Here is an 18,485-nt window from a genome sequence, read left to right on the forward strand (position 1 = left end):
TTCTTTAAGCTGTGAGCTTCCTAAGACAATAGGCACACACATTAAAAGCACATAGTAATGTGACTGCTTAAAGTGATTGACAAAGTATTGCTACTGCTTTTGAAATGTTCAGCCGAAGCCACAGGAGACTGTTGAAAAGGCAGAAGGAGCCTGTGATCACTATTATTTCGACTTGGCTTCTATTTCTGGGATTGGAGGCAAGTCTCTTGTATTCCATTTTTACACACATTCGGTCTTCTTTTATCTTTCTGCTGCTATTTTTACCTCCCCACATTTGAACCGAGTACAGGCTGATGCAAACAGGAGGTTGCGAGCGATAGTGGCATGTAGCACTGTGTTCTTATTGTGGGCTGGATCATCTGCCTTAGCGCTCTTTATTTCCGCCTTTTGGAATTAGCCTTTGTAAAGGTGACAGCTCCAACCAAGAGGGCTGATAAATATATTTTGCAGCAGTGCAGGAGGTTAAAATCCAAAACTGGGAGCAGAAAAGATTCTTTCTGCACAGGGTTATGTATAGTGCTGTGTCACACTTAAACGTCTCAGATTATCAAACAAATTAGACAAATAAAAATGGAATAAATACAAGATTCATATTTTAAAAGATAATTTCATTATTAAGAGAAAAAACCGACCCACCCAAGAGCTGAAATCAAATATTTGCTATAACATCTTTGTGGAGGAGTTTTGGCCGACTCTTCTATGCAGAATTGTTTTAATTCAGCCACATTGGAGGATTTTCAAGCTTGATTGACCTGTTTAAGGTCCCTCAGCATCTCAATTGGATTTATAAACCCCCATTTTGCTTTGTTTTTTGTTTGGTTTTCTAATCATATTTTGAGGGTTTATAACTTTTATGGAATGTTGTTTTTTTCTGGAATTTTGGCTGAAATTCTCTCACCGTTAAAATTGAATTACCATAAAAATTCAAGACTTCATTTCTTTGTAAACAAAGTTAGAAATTTAGTAGTAAATTCCGCAAATAATTATTTTTCTCATTATATGCAGAGTTACCAAAAAAATAAATCAAAGAAAGGGAAAAAAATCCCCTCAGAAAAGCCATTACTGCAGTTTTATTTTGTTTGGTAGAAAACTGCAGTAATGGCTTTTCCGAGGGGATTTTTTTTCCCTTTATGTGATGTTTATATATACATATGTGTGTTTTGGTTGAGGTGTGCCTTACTGTCCAAGTAGAGGAATACTGTCCATAGATTTAATTATTTATTTAAAAATGAGATTTTTCAGTACTTCCTGCTATTACTCGGCTGAGGCATAGAGATCACAGTGATCACAAGCGAAGCAAACTCTATGTGTTAGAAGAAATACTGTGCATGCTTCTTTAGCAATTTGTTTTAGAATTTTGTTTGATGCTTCTGGATAAAGTGTTCCATCTAAGTTATGAAGTCTCGTGCTGAGCTTTGGTGTTTAAAAGCAGCAATGACAAATGAAGGCTCATGAATCTGTAACTATTAACTAATCTGTACCTTTGAGCAATGCACATTGACTTGTTTACTTGTTAATCTTGTTAATCCTACAGTAAAACATACTTTTCATTGACACTCTGCATTCAATACAATGTGAAAACAGATAAAGTTGGACAGACCACAGTAACAGCACCCGTTGGTGGGCGTAGGTTTTGCATTTTGAAACCTCAACAATACAGCTATGTTGGATTTTGGAGCTATATTCGGAAGAGCTAAATTATAAGTTAGCACCAGCAAGCTCACTTAACAAACCAAAACAAAGCAACCTTTTTAATACGTGCATATAGACAGACGGTCAATCACCAGTGGTGACAAAAGTACATACACTGGTCATTTAAGCAGAAGTACACATAGTTTTAAGAAGTATTCTGGTAAAAGCTGAAGTAAGATAAGATAAGATAAGATAAAACTTTATTAATCCCTCGGGTGGGTTCCTCTGGGAAATTCGGTTTCCAAAAGCACAGCACCGACAGAAGTTACAGAGTTACAGAATATTATATATATATATATATACACATATATAAATACAAAGACATATATAGATAAAATATACAAAGGGGATAAATAGAATAAATAGGAATAAAAATTTAAATTAAAATACAAGTGAATTGCACATTTCAAGTAGGCTACTGATTCAACTTAGTAGAGCCTCTGAAACTGCATGGTAATTGAACTTTGGGTCATATTAATGTTGATAAAATAATATTGATAAAAGCAAATACAAACTTTATCTTAACTTGATTTCTGATTCTAATAATAATAATAATTTCTACTGTGATCTCCGTCCTTCTGCTGAGCTGGGATGCTGCTCTTTTGTGAGAAGATGCTACATAAGCTATGACGACTGATTTCCAAACCCTATAATAGTATAAAGCTAGAAAAGGTGGAACCAAATGAAAAACTGTCAGCGAGCAGTCCTCACCACTAAAACGAATCTCTCTTTGTCCTCTCCTATCTGTCTTAGATCTTTCTGCATCTCACATTGGAAAAAATAGCAACTGCACCAGAAACATTTTGTGTTTGCTGGGATTTGCTGAGCTGTTAAAAAAACACAAGTAATCTGTCTCAAAAGCATTATTCCAGATCATTCCAGATCGTGCTATACATGATCCATAAAATATCTGTTTTTTCCACTTTCATCTCTTCGTATGCAATAGGAATGAAGAGACTACAGATGAAAACAAGAGCAGAGTCGTCTTTTATGTGTCATTTTTACCTTAATTTCAGATTCAAAGTTCAAGCTCCAAATCAGCTATATCCGATCAAATGTCTTAAAGCTTAAAGCTGTAAAACACACCTGTGTGCTTAAAGCACACCTGAGTAAATATGGAAAATTGTCAGAAAAATAAATACAAAAGTAAAGTGCAGATATCTGACATTTTTATTTTAGTTTTATTGTGGAAGTATGGTATTTATACTAAATATTTATACTTCATTACTTCTCAGCAGTAATATTTTTTCATTTTTAATATTGTACAGTTATACTCAACTGTACAATATTAAAAATGAAAAAGTATATTAACATGGGGCTCTATGGGAATTTGGAGCCAGCCTTTATTGGTCCCGGGAGAAACTGTTTTTAAAGTTTCCAGATCAAACAGAGATGCTGGGAATAAATACTGGTTTTGCAGACAGTATACACCCTTGGCAATAGTCCTGCAGGTCTGTGAGTGGAGGTGCAGGTTGTAGCTTGGCTGGTGTCTGCAGCCTACAGTAGCTGTGTTTATCTGAGCATACAATAAGCCGTGCAGTTGGCAAAGTGGGAGGTAGAGCTTGTGAAACCTGCATGTTGAATAATTGATTGGGTACAGAAAGCGTGGATGTGGAAGGAAACACAGGGAAAGGACGAAGGGGAGATGTTTCTGGGGGAAGGAGGGACACTACTGGAAAAGGCCGATAAATACATTTACTTATTTGCCTGCCTACAATGAAGCCCCACTTCACTAGCCTGTTTTATCTGTTCTTTACATTTCTGACCTTTCTTTCTTCTAAGGAGCCCACACATTTAGAAATTAACTGAATAGTTCTCCTAATCTTTTTTTTTTTTTGATAACACTGTCAGTGGACATTAAATGTATTGACTTCAGTTAGAAAGACTGGCCCTACATCTGCCAGAGCCTTTCTGAGGCTGTGGAAATGTGACACAGTTTACAGAGGGATCCTGGTGTTGTTACATTCACATAAATTATGAAAGATGTCTCCTAAAATTGGCTTTTGGATGATATGAAGTGCAGGTGGATATGTTCGGAGAGTGTGAAGCCATTAATGGCGCTGCTAGAATGGCTTTCTCTCATTTGCTGCCTCAAGTAGAGTGAGGTTTGTGGATCATTATGAGATATTTGTGCAGGCAAATGTTTTACAGGGCTCACTCAGGGACTTCTCTAAATTGGTTTTTTGTGTTTTTGTGAAACAATGGTACATGTGCACATGAGTCTAAAATTCTAAAGCAAGGGGACCTTGATTGCTATTCTTAAAGGACTGGGATACACATATAAAATCCTACATGCAGTCCTAGAATTGTATGTATTTGAACCCAGGTTCGTCTTACGTTGAGGCAATAGTACTAACCACCACACCACCATGCTGCCCTGTTTTTTTTTTTCAGATGCTATGTAAAATGTAAGTGCGTTCAACTGCTGCAGACTAGTGATGGGATTTCCGGCTCTTTTTAGAGATCCGGCTCTTTCGGTTCGGCTCACTAAATAGAGCCGGCTCTTTCGGCTCCGAACCGGCTCTTCAGGTTGTTTTGTTGCTTTAATTAATTTATTATTAACAATAATATAAAATTATGCACAAAAGGAATTACTAACGTAAAAAAAAAGTAGTTTTATTTATATATGTTTATATATAAATATATGCGGTGGCCCCTAGAGACAAAACACGTACAAACTCCAAAACACATTTCTAGCATGAACTGAACTTCCAAAGCAGAGCTACTAGATCACTTAAATTACACAACTGAAAGCATGTGTGTATTGTTTGTGTATTTATACACAGGCACTCATATATATTCAAATAATTTTTTATAAAAAAGTTCATTTACCTGTTATTACCACACACCAAATCCGGTCGTTGGTACTTGCTGGCTTGTGTAGCCACTAGGTAACAAAAACTCAACACTGCGCCCAGCATCCTGGAGCACTTCTGTTGTCTTTTGTACATGTTTTGAGTTTTTACGTGCTTCGGAGTTTTTACGTGCTTCGGAGTTTGTACGTGTTTTGGAGTTTGTACGTGATTTGAAGTTTGTATGTGCTTTGTCTCTAGGGGCCACCGTAAATATACTTTTATTTATTCACTCCACATAAAATGTAATAAATAAATCATATAATACAAAAATCAACTATTCACATTTCAAATTTTAACTATTTAAATTTTCAGCTTTTTCCTTTTACAAATTTAAAGTGAAATAACACAAAACACTGCAAACCACAACACAATTAAATATAAATTAAAATATGAAAACAAAAAGAAGATGCATATTCTCTGTCATATGGGCCCACATGAATAAACTTTCTGAATCCTTTATCATCTGCAACCAAAAATAGTTGTGGATGATTACTATACCTTTCTAATGTGATGTTGTTGTCCCTGGCTCTCTTTCTCTCTCTCTCCCTCCGGCTCTGTTCCTGTGCTACTGAGTGTAACTACCGCCCCTCCCCCCTCTGCCCAGCGTAAAGCACAAGGCTCGGGTGCAGAGTGAAGCGGGAAAAAAGTGCGAGAGAGAGGCTGAGAGAAAGAAAAAAAAACAAACCACGTGACGGCTCGCGATATGGAGCCGGCTCGCGTCGTTCACGTCAAAGACCCGGCTCTAAGAGCCATTTCGTTCGCGAACGACCCATCACTACTGCAGACTGGCCATGCTGTTGTAACAGATTCAGCATGCAGTATGTCTTCAGAGGTAGAGTTGTATGTCTTCAGACCTCCTCTAGGTTATTGTTCAATTCAATTCAGTTTTATTTATATAGCACCAATTCACAACAACAGTCGCCTCAAGGTGCTTTATATTGTAAGCTAAAGATCCTACAATAATAGAAACCAATCACACAATCCCCTGTGAGCAAGCACATGGCAACATCCATCCAGCCATCCATTTTCTTCCATGTATCCAATTTAGGAGCACAAGAAGCCTACCCCAGCTGCTATTGGCAGTCATAAGTACATCCTGGACGGGTCACCAGTCTATCACGGAGAAATAGGCAACCATTCACACTCACATTTGCATCCATGAGTAACCCATATGGAAAAGAAATAGTAAAAACTCATGAAAGTGGCCACTTTCTCATTACTTTCATATATTGTTTTAGTAAGTATCCAAAACATACAAATTTCATTTATATAATTTTTCAAGGGATCTTATATCTGTTTTCACTCTTGTATGCTTTTCATACAAGTTTAACACAAGACAGATACAAACTTTATAAGATTTATATATATCTTTTCCATATGTGTTACACTGCAAATTATCTGGTGCCTGCCATGATTTAAAATCCTATTTTTAGACAGGCCAGATTATTTCCCTTGTTTTAAAAAAGATTTACTTGTTTCTAAGTCTGGATTTTAGATAATAAACTTAAATCGAGAATAACCATATAATTGTGTCTATATTAGTACAGAAATCCAGAAATGGGAAGAATAACTCTTAAAATAGCCTACATTAGGTCTCTCACCAGATGTCTCTCAAAATATCACTTGTTTCAAGATAGAGTGACAAACTCAATTTGCTTGTTTTAGGAAATTCACACAAGGCACCTGCTGAAAATATGATTTATTCAAAATCATGTCTGACTTCAAAGTTGTACATATAAGGCAAAAAACTTAACCACAATTTATGATACAAATCACATTTCAAAGACAGCTGTTTGTCCCAGCATGCCAGCATTATGTGGTACAACATTGACATTGGTTTAGGGAACATTTAATGACTGTCAACTGATATCATCACAAACTACACTAAGCCAATACTTGGTGTAACCCTAATCTTAAGGGTGATTTCTATGGGAAATAATATCAGAAAGACTGTATTTTATTGGCACAAACACACTGTCCCTAAAACTAATAGAAAAGTATGAAGTATAATCAATGAGCTCATGGGCTAATTCTGTAGCTTGAGCAACAATGGGCACAGTTACTTCATATGCCAATAAGTCTTCATTTAAATTCAAAGTTTCATAGCGTTGGTACTCAAAAGCAATAAAAGATGAGTCAATCAAAAAGATATCCTTTATCAGTCCAAACACAGGGAAAGTGCCATCCACATCTGCAATAATCATGGACTTCCCAGTAATGTATTTATTGCCATTTAGAACATACCATTTCACTGAGACAACAGACTGCATGACATCTATTCCAAAAAATTCTTTAATTTTTTTCCTAACATATTCATTATTTTTAACAGCTGATACTGGCCCGGATTCCTTTTCTTTCGCAAAAATAGGATGTTCAGTGCCTATTTCATTTTGACAACACTCAAGAAATTGATTGTGGTTTGCTAGGGATTTACAAACATTTTTAAAATTTAACTTAGAAGCCCACTGTTTAAAATAGGAGTGCTTTGCCTCAAAGCGCATGCACATACTCCTTATTAAAAGGTCCAAGGGATAAGATTTGACTGGGAAGATGCAACATATAATGTTGCTTAGGTATTATATTGGCTTCGGGAAAAAGTTGCTTAAACTGATACAGGTGTTCTTCAATCATACTTCTCAGTTGCAATACAGTTTGTAAAGAAATAATGGGAGCAAGAACTATTAGAACTATCATAATTAACTTTCTAATAAATACAACATACTCACTCTCCACACCATACAAAAGAAAAAGTAATATTTTTAAAAGAATTAGCATCTGTCCACAAGACTGTTTCAATTTGTTGTCATTAGCCGCTAAAGTGCCAAAGCTAATAGGACATGGTTTATCCCGTATTTCAAGAGGTGAGTAAGGAAAATTTTGAATGTCTGAATTAAACTTGAACAAACTTCTTCTCCTCAAAAACACTTTGCATATCAATTGTCCTGAGAGAATTGGGTGTTTTAATACAAATTTAACTTCCATTGATGCAACACCTTCAAAAATAACATGCATTATGTCCTGTGGAGTTTGTTTGATCAGGTCAAATGCAGGAACATCAACTAGTCTGCTTCTTCTATTAATTCCATAAGTAGTTTTGAGGGACGCTTTCAATAAATCTGCTTGCTTTATCTATTTCAAAACACTGCCTGATATGTTTCTCCAGAGTTCTTTGAACAAACTTCTTCTCCTCAAAAACACTTTGCATATCATCAAAGTTGCATTCACAGTGTCTACATTTGCTATAAGCAAAACCAATCCCTTCTTTAAAGCCAGCAATCTCATGCTGGGCTAGCGTGTCTCCGCAAATGGCTATAACAGCACCAAACAATTCAATTTCACCATTTGACATTTCAATCCTTACACCATTGTAAAGCAGTGATAGATCTTGAAGTATTCTTTTCAGTACAACATCAATACCCCACTGAGAAATGTCATTTGCTTTAGCAATAGCAAGAAGTCGTATTGCAGCTAACTTTGACCTAAATTTTGGATCAGTATTTCCTAAAGTATAATAAAACATGACCAATTTGTTTGCAGAAGCATGGGACCCTAAGGGGTTACATATTTCAATTTCATCTGTGTACAGTATTAATTGCAATGCATTTGGCCTCTGAGAAAACAAGGGGTGAGATGTAAAGAGGGACCCGTCTCTAAAATCATAGAAGAATCCCTCTCTGCTTCTTTGTGGTGCAGTGTTCAACATGGTAAAGATTCTCTCATTAGTCATTAACTGCTTTAGACTTTTAAGTCTTTTAGTAAAAACTTTTGTTCCTTATGGACATGACCCTTGAAAGACCTTGCTTTACCCAACATATCTTCTGGGATACTACTACTTCCTCTGCGTTGACTGGACAGAACATTTCCCCTATGGCTCTACTCTGTCCATATGCAATGGTGGAGAAAGGATCCATGAATTTATCAAATGTAGCCAAAGCCTCATCTTGAAGCTGAGTGGTTCCCTCGGCATGATCTTCAAACACTGTCTTCATTCTTTCCTTGAGCGTATCCAAAAGAACAGCCTGATACTGTTGCACTCCTGAGATGATATGTTTGACCGTTCTCTGTGAAAACATTTGAAACAAAAGTAACTTATTCTGCATTTATATATAAAAAAGAATTCTGAAATTCCATTATGAACAAGTAAGACATTGATTGCCTTATGTAATGTATTGATCCATTAAGACTATAACATACCTGTGATAAGTGGCACTGTTCTTGAACACTGATAGCAAAAGCTGCAGCAGATCTGGTAATATCTTGTCTGGTAAAGGATGTTGTAGCAACAGCTTCTTCCTTTAGAGCAGAAAAACAAAGTTACTCCAAACTCCTGGCCAATTATAGAAATTCTTACATAACAGGTATAATCAGTTACACCTAATGATTGGTCCATTAAAAAACAAAGTGCATGACAGTGATTAGTGTTGCAGTGAATATTCAATATAATATAAGATAATATAATATCCATTCTTTGGAATAAAGAAAAAAGAAATGGAAAAGAAATCAAAGACAAAGAAACAATAAAAAAGGGGTTGTCCATTTTTTTGAGGAGGCTAGGGATTGGATTCATGAGAATGAGATTTTATCTTTTTAAATAATGAATTTTTGTTCGCACTTCGATATTAGTTTCTTTACATGTTTGTTGTATTTATTAAATTATTTATGTATTTTTAAATCACGTAATTTAGATTTGCACTTAGAACTTATGTTAGTATTAGTATATGGATATATTTTATTGTATGCATTTATTAATTTATTTAATTTTCAAGAAAATAATTCTTTTACATGTTTTGGCAGTATTTCTGGCCAACAGATTTTTTTTACAGTGCTTCCAAATACTCTGTGTCTTACCTGAAACTGTATTTACCACTTATAATTCGTACGAGATACCCAAATTGCTGCCACATTGAACGATTTAAACGCGCTAAGTGTCTTTGATGCAAACTTCACCAGGAGACATGCCAGCCGCAGAGTGTGTGCCTGCTCCGGCTGCAGCATAACCTTTACTATTTACACTGAACTGCTATTCTGTTTATTTATTTTTAATTTAATCCTGGTGATTTAAAATCCAACCATAGTGGAAATCGCTTGTAACAGTTTGAAGAACAATATCTAGCGGTATAATATCGCGAGATCTCGTTAAATTTCTCTTGATTAGAAATGGAGAAAAGGATTAAAAGTAATATAGGACCAAATACGAGGAGTTAGACATGGCTAAATTTGTCATCAGAAGCCACACTACATTTTATTTAATTTAACACTTACCGCGATCGGGCTGTCAACAACCTGAGGCTCCTGCACTTCAGGCAAAGATCCACCAGTTGATATTTCCACGGTGCTGGTTGTTGTTGCAGTACTACAGTTGGCAAACACTGAAACACCAAAATTTTCCGATCCTAAAGAGTGGGATGTTGGGGGGATCCTCCATCCTCTTGGTGGGCTTCCATTCGTCAAATACAGAGGGTGCGTCCGTTTAATGTGGCGAAAGAATGAGTTAAAAACTCTGAAATCTTGTTCACAGCCATCTATTCCACAGTAAACCCAAAAATCCTGCCTTCGACCATGAGCTGCATTTATGTGGCTAAGGAGCACCTTCAGAGTTAAAGAAACAAAGATAAAACAGATCATACATCTCCAGAGCGCCATGGTGAACTGTTTTCGCGCTGTAGCAATGCAGCTTTACTTTACCGCTCTCCACTGAAGGCCACAGATGAGAGTGTGGGACCATGGGAAAGGTAGGCAATTTTAAAAATATATGTATCCTTAATTATCCAATTTTTCAGGTTTAAATTACATCAGTTATATTTATTTTTAGGCAATAAGTGTTTAAGACTGAATTTATATTTTTCTTTTCTTTTTTTTACTTAAAAAAAATTAAATATAAATAATTTTCTGCATGCGCATTCTCAGTTCCTGTCGTGACGTTACTTTCACGCGGGACAAAATCTTTTCCCCTGCTTTGTTAACCATCAGGACCGTTACGAAGATCAAAATTATTTATCTAAACAAAGCGAACAGTAATTTAACGTTGGTAACATTAAGTTGATTTGAAAAATACTATGGTACAACGGTGTTATTAAGATAAAGTCGTGTTTTGTGAGGGCTGCTAGTTAGCAATCTAGCTAATGTGTTAACTTTAGCTAAATTATCTTATTTAAGCCGTAGGATATTTCCAGGTACTGTGAGTGGAGGCTTTGGAACCGAACTAGAGAACTGCTGTCACGGCATGGACAAGTTTGACGATGCCATACTGTCTGTGTTGCAGGGTAAGTCTTATTTTTCAGTTATTTTGGTACGTTAGCTAAGCAGCCTTAGCATCTGTTAGCATCATTTCTGAAACTTGGAGCTAGGATTGTACTCTACTCTGAACTTTATCCACATTATAGCCTTGAGCTGTCTTTGCCAAAATAGACTTGGAACATCATTCTTGAAGACAGCCAAAAATAGTTTTATTGCATTCCCAAATATTTGATAAACTGTTTTAAGTTTGACATTTTATCCTGTTATTATTACTTATTGCTAAAATACATTTATTGACAAAAAATGACCTCAATATGTAATAAGCCACACCCAGGAAAAGAGAAATAAATATCACTTTTGAAGTTGTTTTTCTCTTTTACAGCTGCGAATATTCATGAGGAAACTTTGAGAAGCTTTACCCGGGATGACCTAAAGGATCTTTTTCCGGGCCATGAAAATTTCTTCCGTAGAAAGAAGATTTGGGATTTTATCAGCCAAAAGGTAAATACACATTATACCACTAAGAAGATGATTACTGTCCATATTGTCTAGCATTAATTTGCCTAATTGTGTATTTTTGTTTATATCCCACAACTGTTATAGTTTAAGAGTACTGACCAAGATGCCAACACTTTCCATCGAAGCGAGAGTAACCCCTTAGGCTTTGATGTGTCACAATGTCAGCCTCAAACTTCCACTCCCATTTCCTACACTGCTGACAAAAAAATGAAAATGCCAGACCCACCAGAGTATGTGGTGTATACAGATTCAGAGTTGGACATGGTGCGCAGTCAGTACTTTGCATTGCTCCACAGTGGAAAGGAAAAGGACTGTAAGATGTCGAAGGAGCTCTGTTGCAGACTTGTAAGGAACACAGTCACCAGCATGGTTGCAATCCTCCGTGCTAGTCCCATGGGGAAAGAAGTAACATACCCCTCCAAACTCGAAATGAGAGCAATGTCACAGAAGATTGTCGACTATTACCCCATGTTACGTGATGCTGACACACACATGCCATACGTAAGTCATTCTCTACCCACTACAATATCTAAAATTGAGTGAGATAATAAAAGGATGTACAAATATATATTATTTTACCACAGCTGACCATCTACACCAAACTGTACAAACGACTCCAAAATATGAAGTCTCCAAGGAAGAGGCAGGGCTCCATGCCGCAACGAGGCAGGCCCAGGAAGACTCTTTTCAGCTCAGATGACACAGACAATGGGACTGAAGGTGACCTAAGTGGTGAAGCAAGTGGTTCAAGTGACTATACCATACTTCTTGAGAGCAATGATGACCTCAGCGAGGATAACTCAAATGCAGCTGTGTACTTTGGTCTGCTGTACTAATGACTTTTGGACATCTAAAACTTCAAAGAGACCACCTGCCCTCAGTTTTCTGTTCAGAGTGCATCACAAGATTTATACAGTGTTGAGTATTTTCCTTAACTTTCTAGCTATTCCCTGTTATTACATTCTGTTCATCTTCTGTTTTTTCCTCAGAGAAAGAATCCCAATTGCCGCTACCCTCCACTGTACCAACTACGTCAAACAATACTACACTGGCTTTACCACTATTATCCAAGTCAGCCTCATGCTCTGCACCCAGGGCTGATATAGGTCCTTCAACTGCACCTCCAGATGATGTTGTTGGTAAGTCTATCATCACCCTTATCTACCTCTTAGTCTGACTGTGGTTCCTCTTACAGCTCTTTCCAAAATATGGCTGCAGCAATGAACCCCATTCTAAGTGTTTATTCCATAAATCATAGTGGTTTGGCATTAACTCAAGTTGGTGTGTAAAATCAACATATGATAGATCCCTCATTCCAGTTTGCCAGTTAGCTATAGTAAGTATTTTAACACTTTGTGTTGTAATGGGTGTTACTCAGTGCTGATTATTTACACATGTAAATCCTCATGCTGGTCACATCTATCATGCCTTATCACAGTGTTTCTGTCATAGATCAAATTACCTAAAAGATTTTTATCCATCAGCTCATAATCACTGTTCACACTGATGTGAACGATATACACAGTAAACAACCTTTACCTTATTTTCACCACAGTTTTATTCACGGGCATCTTAAACTTTCGTTTTAATATTTTATTCTGTTCAAACTAACAATTAACATAAATCCATGATCATTATAAGAAAAGGACACAAAATATAAAATATAGATTAAGAGAAAATAGAATGATGGAAAGAACAATAGTAAAAGACTCATATTGATTTAAAGGCCAGAGAATAAAAGTTGGCTGTTAGACAGGTTTTAAAAGTATCCAGTGTTGGGGAGGTCCTGATATGCAGGGGCAACGTGTTCCATAATTTAGGTGCAGTCACAACAAATGCCCGGTCTCCTCTGTGTTGTAATCTGGACCTTAGGACAACCAAAAGCATTTGGTCCGCAGACCTCAACGATCTTGGGGGAGAATACCAGGTTAGGAGATCAGCAAGATATATATAGGAGCTAGTCCATGTAACACCTGGACAACAAGTCCAGGTGTTTAACACTAAAGTTCCATTTAACACTAAAAACAAGTGTTAAAATCTTAAAATCAATTCGAAAGCTGACTGGCAGCCAATGTAATTATGCAAGTATGGAAGACATGAGATCCCACTTGCACGTGCCAGTTAGCAGCCGTGCTGCAGCCATTTGGACTAGCTGCAGTTGGTGGCTGTAGCTCAGGTGGCAGAGCGGATCAGCCTCTAACCAGAAGGTCAGTGGTTCAATCCCAGGCTGCTCCAGTCTGCATGCCAAATATCCTTGGGCAAGATACTAACCCCATGTTGCTCTCCGATGCATCCATTGGAGTGTGAATGTGTATGAATGTTAGATACTTAAGCTTAGAAGTGATTGGGTGAATGAATTAGCTGTATAAAGCGCTTTGAGTGCTCGGACAGAGTAGAAAAGCGCTATATAAGAACCAGTCCATTTACCATAATGTAGAGGTAATACCACAATAGAAGCTATTACAGAAGTTGAGGTTAAAAGTTAAAAGGTCATTAAAAACTTTTTTTTTAAAAAAGCAGTTTCAGTGCTGTGGTGCATTTTTAAACCAGACTGGAATACTTCGCCAATGTCATGTTGATCTAAAAAGGTCTGGAGCTGTAGAAGGACAATTTTCTCCAGAACTTTTGACAAAAAAGGCAATTTAGAGATTGTCTGTAATTTGATACGACTGTTGCGTCCAGATTCTGCTTTTTAGGGATGGGTTCCACCACAGCATGTTTAAAATCAGAGGGGACGGACCCAGACTGAAGACTGCTATTAACAATGGAAAGCAAACATATACCAACAGAATCAAAAACTTCTTTCAGTAAGCCAGGTGGAATGATATCCAAAGTACAATTTGAAGGCTTCAAGTTACTGAGTACTTCATTAAGTAATGAAAGGGACACTGGCTCGAAGTAATCAAAAATGGCTGAAGTTGGAGTATAAACACATGGGTCAAAAATGGGAGGGATAATGGGAGACCTAATGTCTACAATTTTATTAATGAAGAATTTCATTAGATTCTCGCATGTTATGTTCCCTGCTATATGAGAATCACTAGTGGGAAGATTAAGAAATGAATTTATAATACCAAATAAAATACAAGGTTTATGATAGTTGTTAGACACAACCTTAGAAAAACACTTTGTTTTTGCTGCTCTTACAAGGATTCTCGAAGTGCCTCAAACAAAACTTGGAGTCGGTCCTTTTTCCACTTTCATTCCGCTTTTCTACATGCCTGTCTGTATTTTCTGGTATCATTATTCAACCACGTTGGGTTTTTGGTTTTAGGTACCTGTTGGTGAACGGAGCAAGGAAGTCAAGTATTTCCTAACAAGCTGAGTTAAATTGGGAAAGTAGGCTATCAGTGGTCAAGTAGGTGAGCCAATTAGCAGGTAATGCATGATTTAGATTTTTATAGAAGCAGGCGAAGTGATCTGCTGTATTTGAATTGATCTACTTGACTCAACTCAACTCAAACTAGTCAGTGTTGGGAAGGTTAGTTCATAGCCTCATGAAACAGGAAAATACTACCGTGTAATCCATTCATTTCAACAAAGTAACTGTATTCTGAATACCACCTTTTAAAACGGTAACTGTAACGGAATACAGGTACTCATATTTTGTATTTTAAATACGTAACGTATTTAAAATGTATAACATGTATTCCGTTACTCCCCAACACTGCAAATAGTACAGGCATATGGTCCGAAAAATTAATGTTACAAATTTCAAAAGTCAGAGAGTGACAGGCCGCAAGAAAGTACAAGATCCAGGGTATGACCACGTTTATGCGTTGGGCCTGAACAAGATTAAAAGAGTCTATAAGATTTAAAAAATCATCAGTCAGCAGAGCAGCGAAGCAAACGTGAATATTAAAATCCCCTATGATTAAAACACTGTCATACTTTGGTAAAATTCCTGCCAAGAATTCAGAAAAGTCTTGTATAAAGTTCTTATTATATTTAGGAGGTCGATACACCAGTGCACATAGCACCAGTATTGGCAGGTGCAATTCAAATAGCTGCAGTTCAAGCGTCCTCTGCCTCGACCGGTCATTCGGGGTGAGTTGAGGTAGTTGCAGTCTGGGGTGACAAGTTCAGAAAATGGGCTCAGCCAAGTTTCAGTCACCAAGAGAAAATCCAAGTTATGAGAGATGAAAAAATGAAGGTTTTATTGGCCAGCGACCTAGGGTTAACCAGGGCCAGTTTAGCTAGCACAGGAGTCCCTGCCAGCTGAGATGATCGACATAGGGGGCGAAGGTTTTGATAATCCACTCCACCCCTGCAAAACATGGGGACCGATGCCATAGGCACTGGATATTAAGATGTGGAATCACTGGTATGATCCAACGGGGAGTTGATTCCAGGGAACGCCAGGAAATAAAACGCTTGTTGTCCAGGGCAAGGTTCTTGAGCTGGGAATGCCACACAATTTTTGAGCTTGACCAGTATTCCAGACCATTTCCTTCGGTGGGGTGGCGAAGCACTTCAGGAGGCCGGCTGCGAAGCCAGCGGAGGCGACGAAGCACTTCAGGAGGCCGGCCGCAGAGCCAGCGGTGGTGACGAAGCACTTCAGGAGGCCGGCTGCGAAGCCAGCGGAGGCGACGAAGCACTTCAGGAGGCCCGCCGCAGAGCCAGCGGTGGTGACGAAGAACTTCAGGAGGCCGGCCGTGGAGCCAGCGGTGGCAATTGGGCAAGATCTGGAAGGTGGCCGCCAACGCCAAACCAGAGGTGGACGAGGTTCAGCAGGCTCAAAAGACCCAGGATCGTGACAGGCGCCATCTGTCTTGAGTCAAAGCACAACGCTAAGTTATTTTTTTTAATAAATAACTCTCTCACTGAACTAACACAGCCAATCCCTCAACATGTTTGTACTCTCTGCTCATGTTGCCTTCATATTAAATAATTTTTTGCTTTTTAAAGAACTTATTTTAACATTGCACTCAACAAAAGACAAAAAAAGGGCCAAATTGCATTATATTTCTTCACGTCAAGTAGGGGTAACGTGGACCACAAATGGCCCGGGCCACAAGTTTGAGACCCCTGTTTTAAAGTAAAGAGCCGACAATAATACTGAAAAAATCATGTGTAGCTAACTATCCAAGTCCAATTTATTTGAGTGTCTTGGTGACACTCTGCAATTGAGTAAAAGTGTTGTGTTTATAGTGGAAAGTAGATACGCCTCAAAGAAAAGAGGGTGGTCTCCCAGCCGGCTGACCTCAGTTTTGAGTGGCTGTATCTGTAAGTGGACAAGGATGGATGGATGTATGTTGTCAAAATTTTTTGCAATCAAGGGACAAATTATATTTGACATTATAAAAATACTGAAAACATTTTTCATTATTTCCAAGAAAGCACTTCCTGCTTTTCTCCAAAGGATGGATTAGGGGCTAGTGTAGGGGTTTTCGGTGCTGATAACTTGAACCTGACAGGATTAAAAATCCATTATTATTATTATTATTATTATTATTATTATTTCAACTAACATCTAAAAACCACAATTTTTCTCATTCATATGCATGTGGTGAAGTTATTTGTTGTGTAAGGATAAGTTTAGTCTTTACTCTTGATATATTTTAAACTGGCATGTTACAAAATTCATATGTGAGTAACAATCCTGATTAAATACTGATGCTGTTGACCATAATATCCTATTAGAGCGATTAGAACATGCTGTAGGTATTACAGGTACTGCACTGCAGTGGCTTGTATCATAGCTATCTAATAGACTCCAATTTGTGCATGTAAATGGAGAGTCCTCTTCACACACTGAGGTCAATTATGGAGTTCCACAGGGTTCAGTGCTAGGACCAATTCTGTTTACATTATACATGCTTCCCTTAGGCAGCATCATTAGAAGACATAGCATACATTTTCACTGCTATGCAGATGACACCCAGCTCTATCTGTCCATGAAGCCAGATAACACACACCAATTAGTTAAACTGCAGGAATGCCTTAAAGACATAAAGACCTGGATGGCCGCTAACTTTCTGCTTCTTAATTCAGATAAAACTGAGGTTATTGTACTCGGCCCTGAAAAGCTTAGAAATATGGAATCTAACCAGATTCTTACTCTGGATGGCATTACCTTGGCCTCCAGTAACACTGTGAGGAACCTTGGAGTCATTTTTGACCAGGATATGTCCTTCAACGCACATATTAAACAAATATGTAAGACTGTGTTCTTCCATTTACCAAAACTAGTTCATGCATGTATTACTTCCAGGCTGGACTACTGCAATTCATTATTATCAGGATGTCCAAAAAACTCACTGAAAAGCCTTCAGCTAATCCAAAATGCTGCAGCAAGAGTCCTGACAGGGACTAGAAAGAGAGAGCATATTTCTCCTGTTTTGGCTTCCCTTCATTGGCTTCCTGTTAAATCCAGAATTGAATTCAAAATCCTGCTCCTCACATACAAGGTCTTAAATAATCAGGCCCCATCTTATCTTAATGACCTTGTGGTACCATATCACCCTATTAGAGCACTTAGCTCTCGCTCTGCAAGCCTACTTGTTGTTCCTAGAGTATTTAAAAGTAGAATGGGAGGGAGAACCTTCAGTTTTCAGGCCCCTCTTCTGTGGAACCAGCTTCCAGTTTGGATTTGGGAGACAGACACTATCTCTACTTTTAAGATTAGGCTTAAAACTTTCCTTTTTGCTAAAGCATATAGTTAGGGCTGGACCAGGTGACCCTGAATCCTCCCTTAGTTATGCTGCAATAGACGTAGGCTGCCGGGGGATTCCCATGATGCATTGAGTTTTTCCTTTCCAGTCACCTTTCTCACTCACTATGTATTAATAGACGTCTCTGCATTGAATCATATCTGTTATTAACCTCTGTCTCTCTTCCACAGCATGTCTTTTATCCTGTCTTCCTTCTCTCACCCCAACTGGTCGCAGCAGATGGCCGCCCTTCCCTGAGTCTGGTTCTGCCGGAGGTTTCTTCCTGTTAAAAGGGAGTTTTTCCTTCCCACTGTCGCCAAAGTGCTTGCTCATAGGGGGTCATATGATTGTTGGGTTTTTCTCTGTATCTATGAAGCGCCTCGAGGCGACTTTTGTTGTGATTTGGCGCTATATAAATAAAATTGAATTGAATTGAATTGAAATACCAGTAATCACTAACAGCAGTCAGGCAAACAGCACCCATGTTTAATTTCCCTGAGAGGCTGTGCTTGTGTCTGATAAAAAAAAC

General features: G+C 37.9%; 1 protein-coding gene and 1 pseudogene across 2 annotated transcripts; one reads left to right on the forward strand and one right to left on the reverse strand.

Moving 5' to 3' along the window:
- Window positions 1–1,254: 1,254 nt before the first annotated feature.
- On the reverse strand, window positions 1,255–10,190 carry LOC146502779 (uncharacterized; annotated as a pseudogene). Its single transcript, XR_014869642.1, has 4 exons — window positions 9,810–10,190; window positions 8,742–8,840; window positions 7,454–8,608; window positions 1,255–1,262 (listed from the first exon to the last, which is right to left on the reverse strand). The product of XR_014869642.1 is annotated as an uncharacterized LOC146502779 (transcript).
- Window positions 10,169–12,139, forward strand: LOC146502780 (uncharacterized). The gene is made up of 5 exons (XM_085133601.1): window positions 10,169–10,279; window positions 10,721–10,810; window positions 11,167–11,285; window positions 11,388–11,804; window positions 11,888–12,139. Exons 1-5 carry the CDS (start codon window positions 10,255–10,257, stop codon window positions 12,137–12,139), a joined length of 903 nt encoding a protein of 300 aa, XP_084989727.1. The 5' UTR covers window positions 10,169–10,254.
- The last annotated feature ends 6,346 nt before the right edge of the window (window positions 12,140–18,485 follow it).

This window comes from Neolamprologus multifasciatus, chromosome 15 (assembly GCF_963576455.1).
Source record: "Neolamprologus multifasciatus chromosome 15, fNeoMul1.2, whole genome shotgun sequence".
In the NCBI taxonomy this organism is placed as follows: domain Eukaryota; kingdom Metazoa; phylum Chordata; class Actinopteri; order Cichliformes; family Cichlidae; genus Neolamprologus; species Neolamprologus multifasciatus.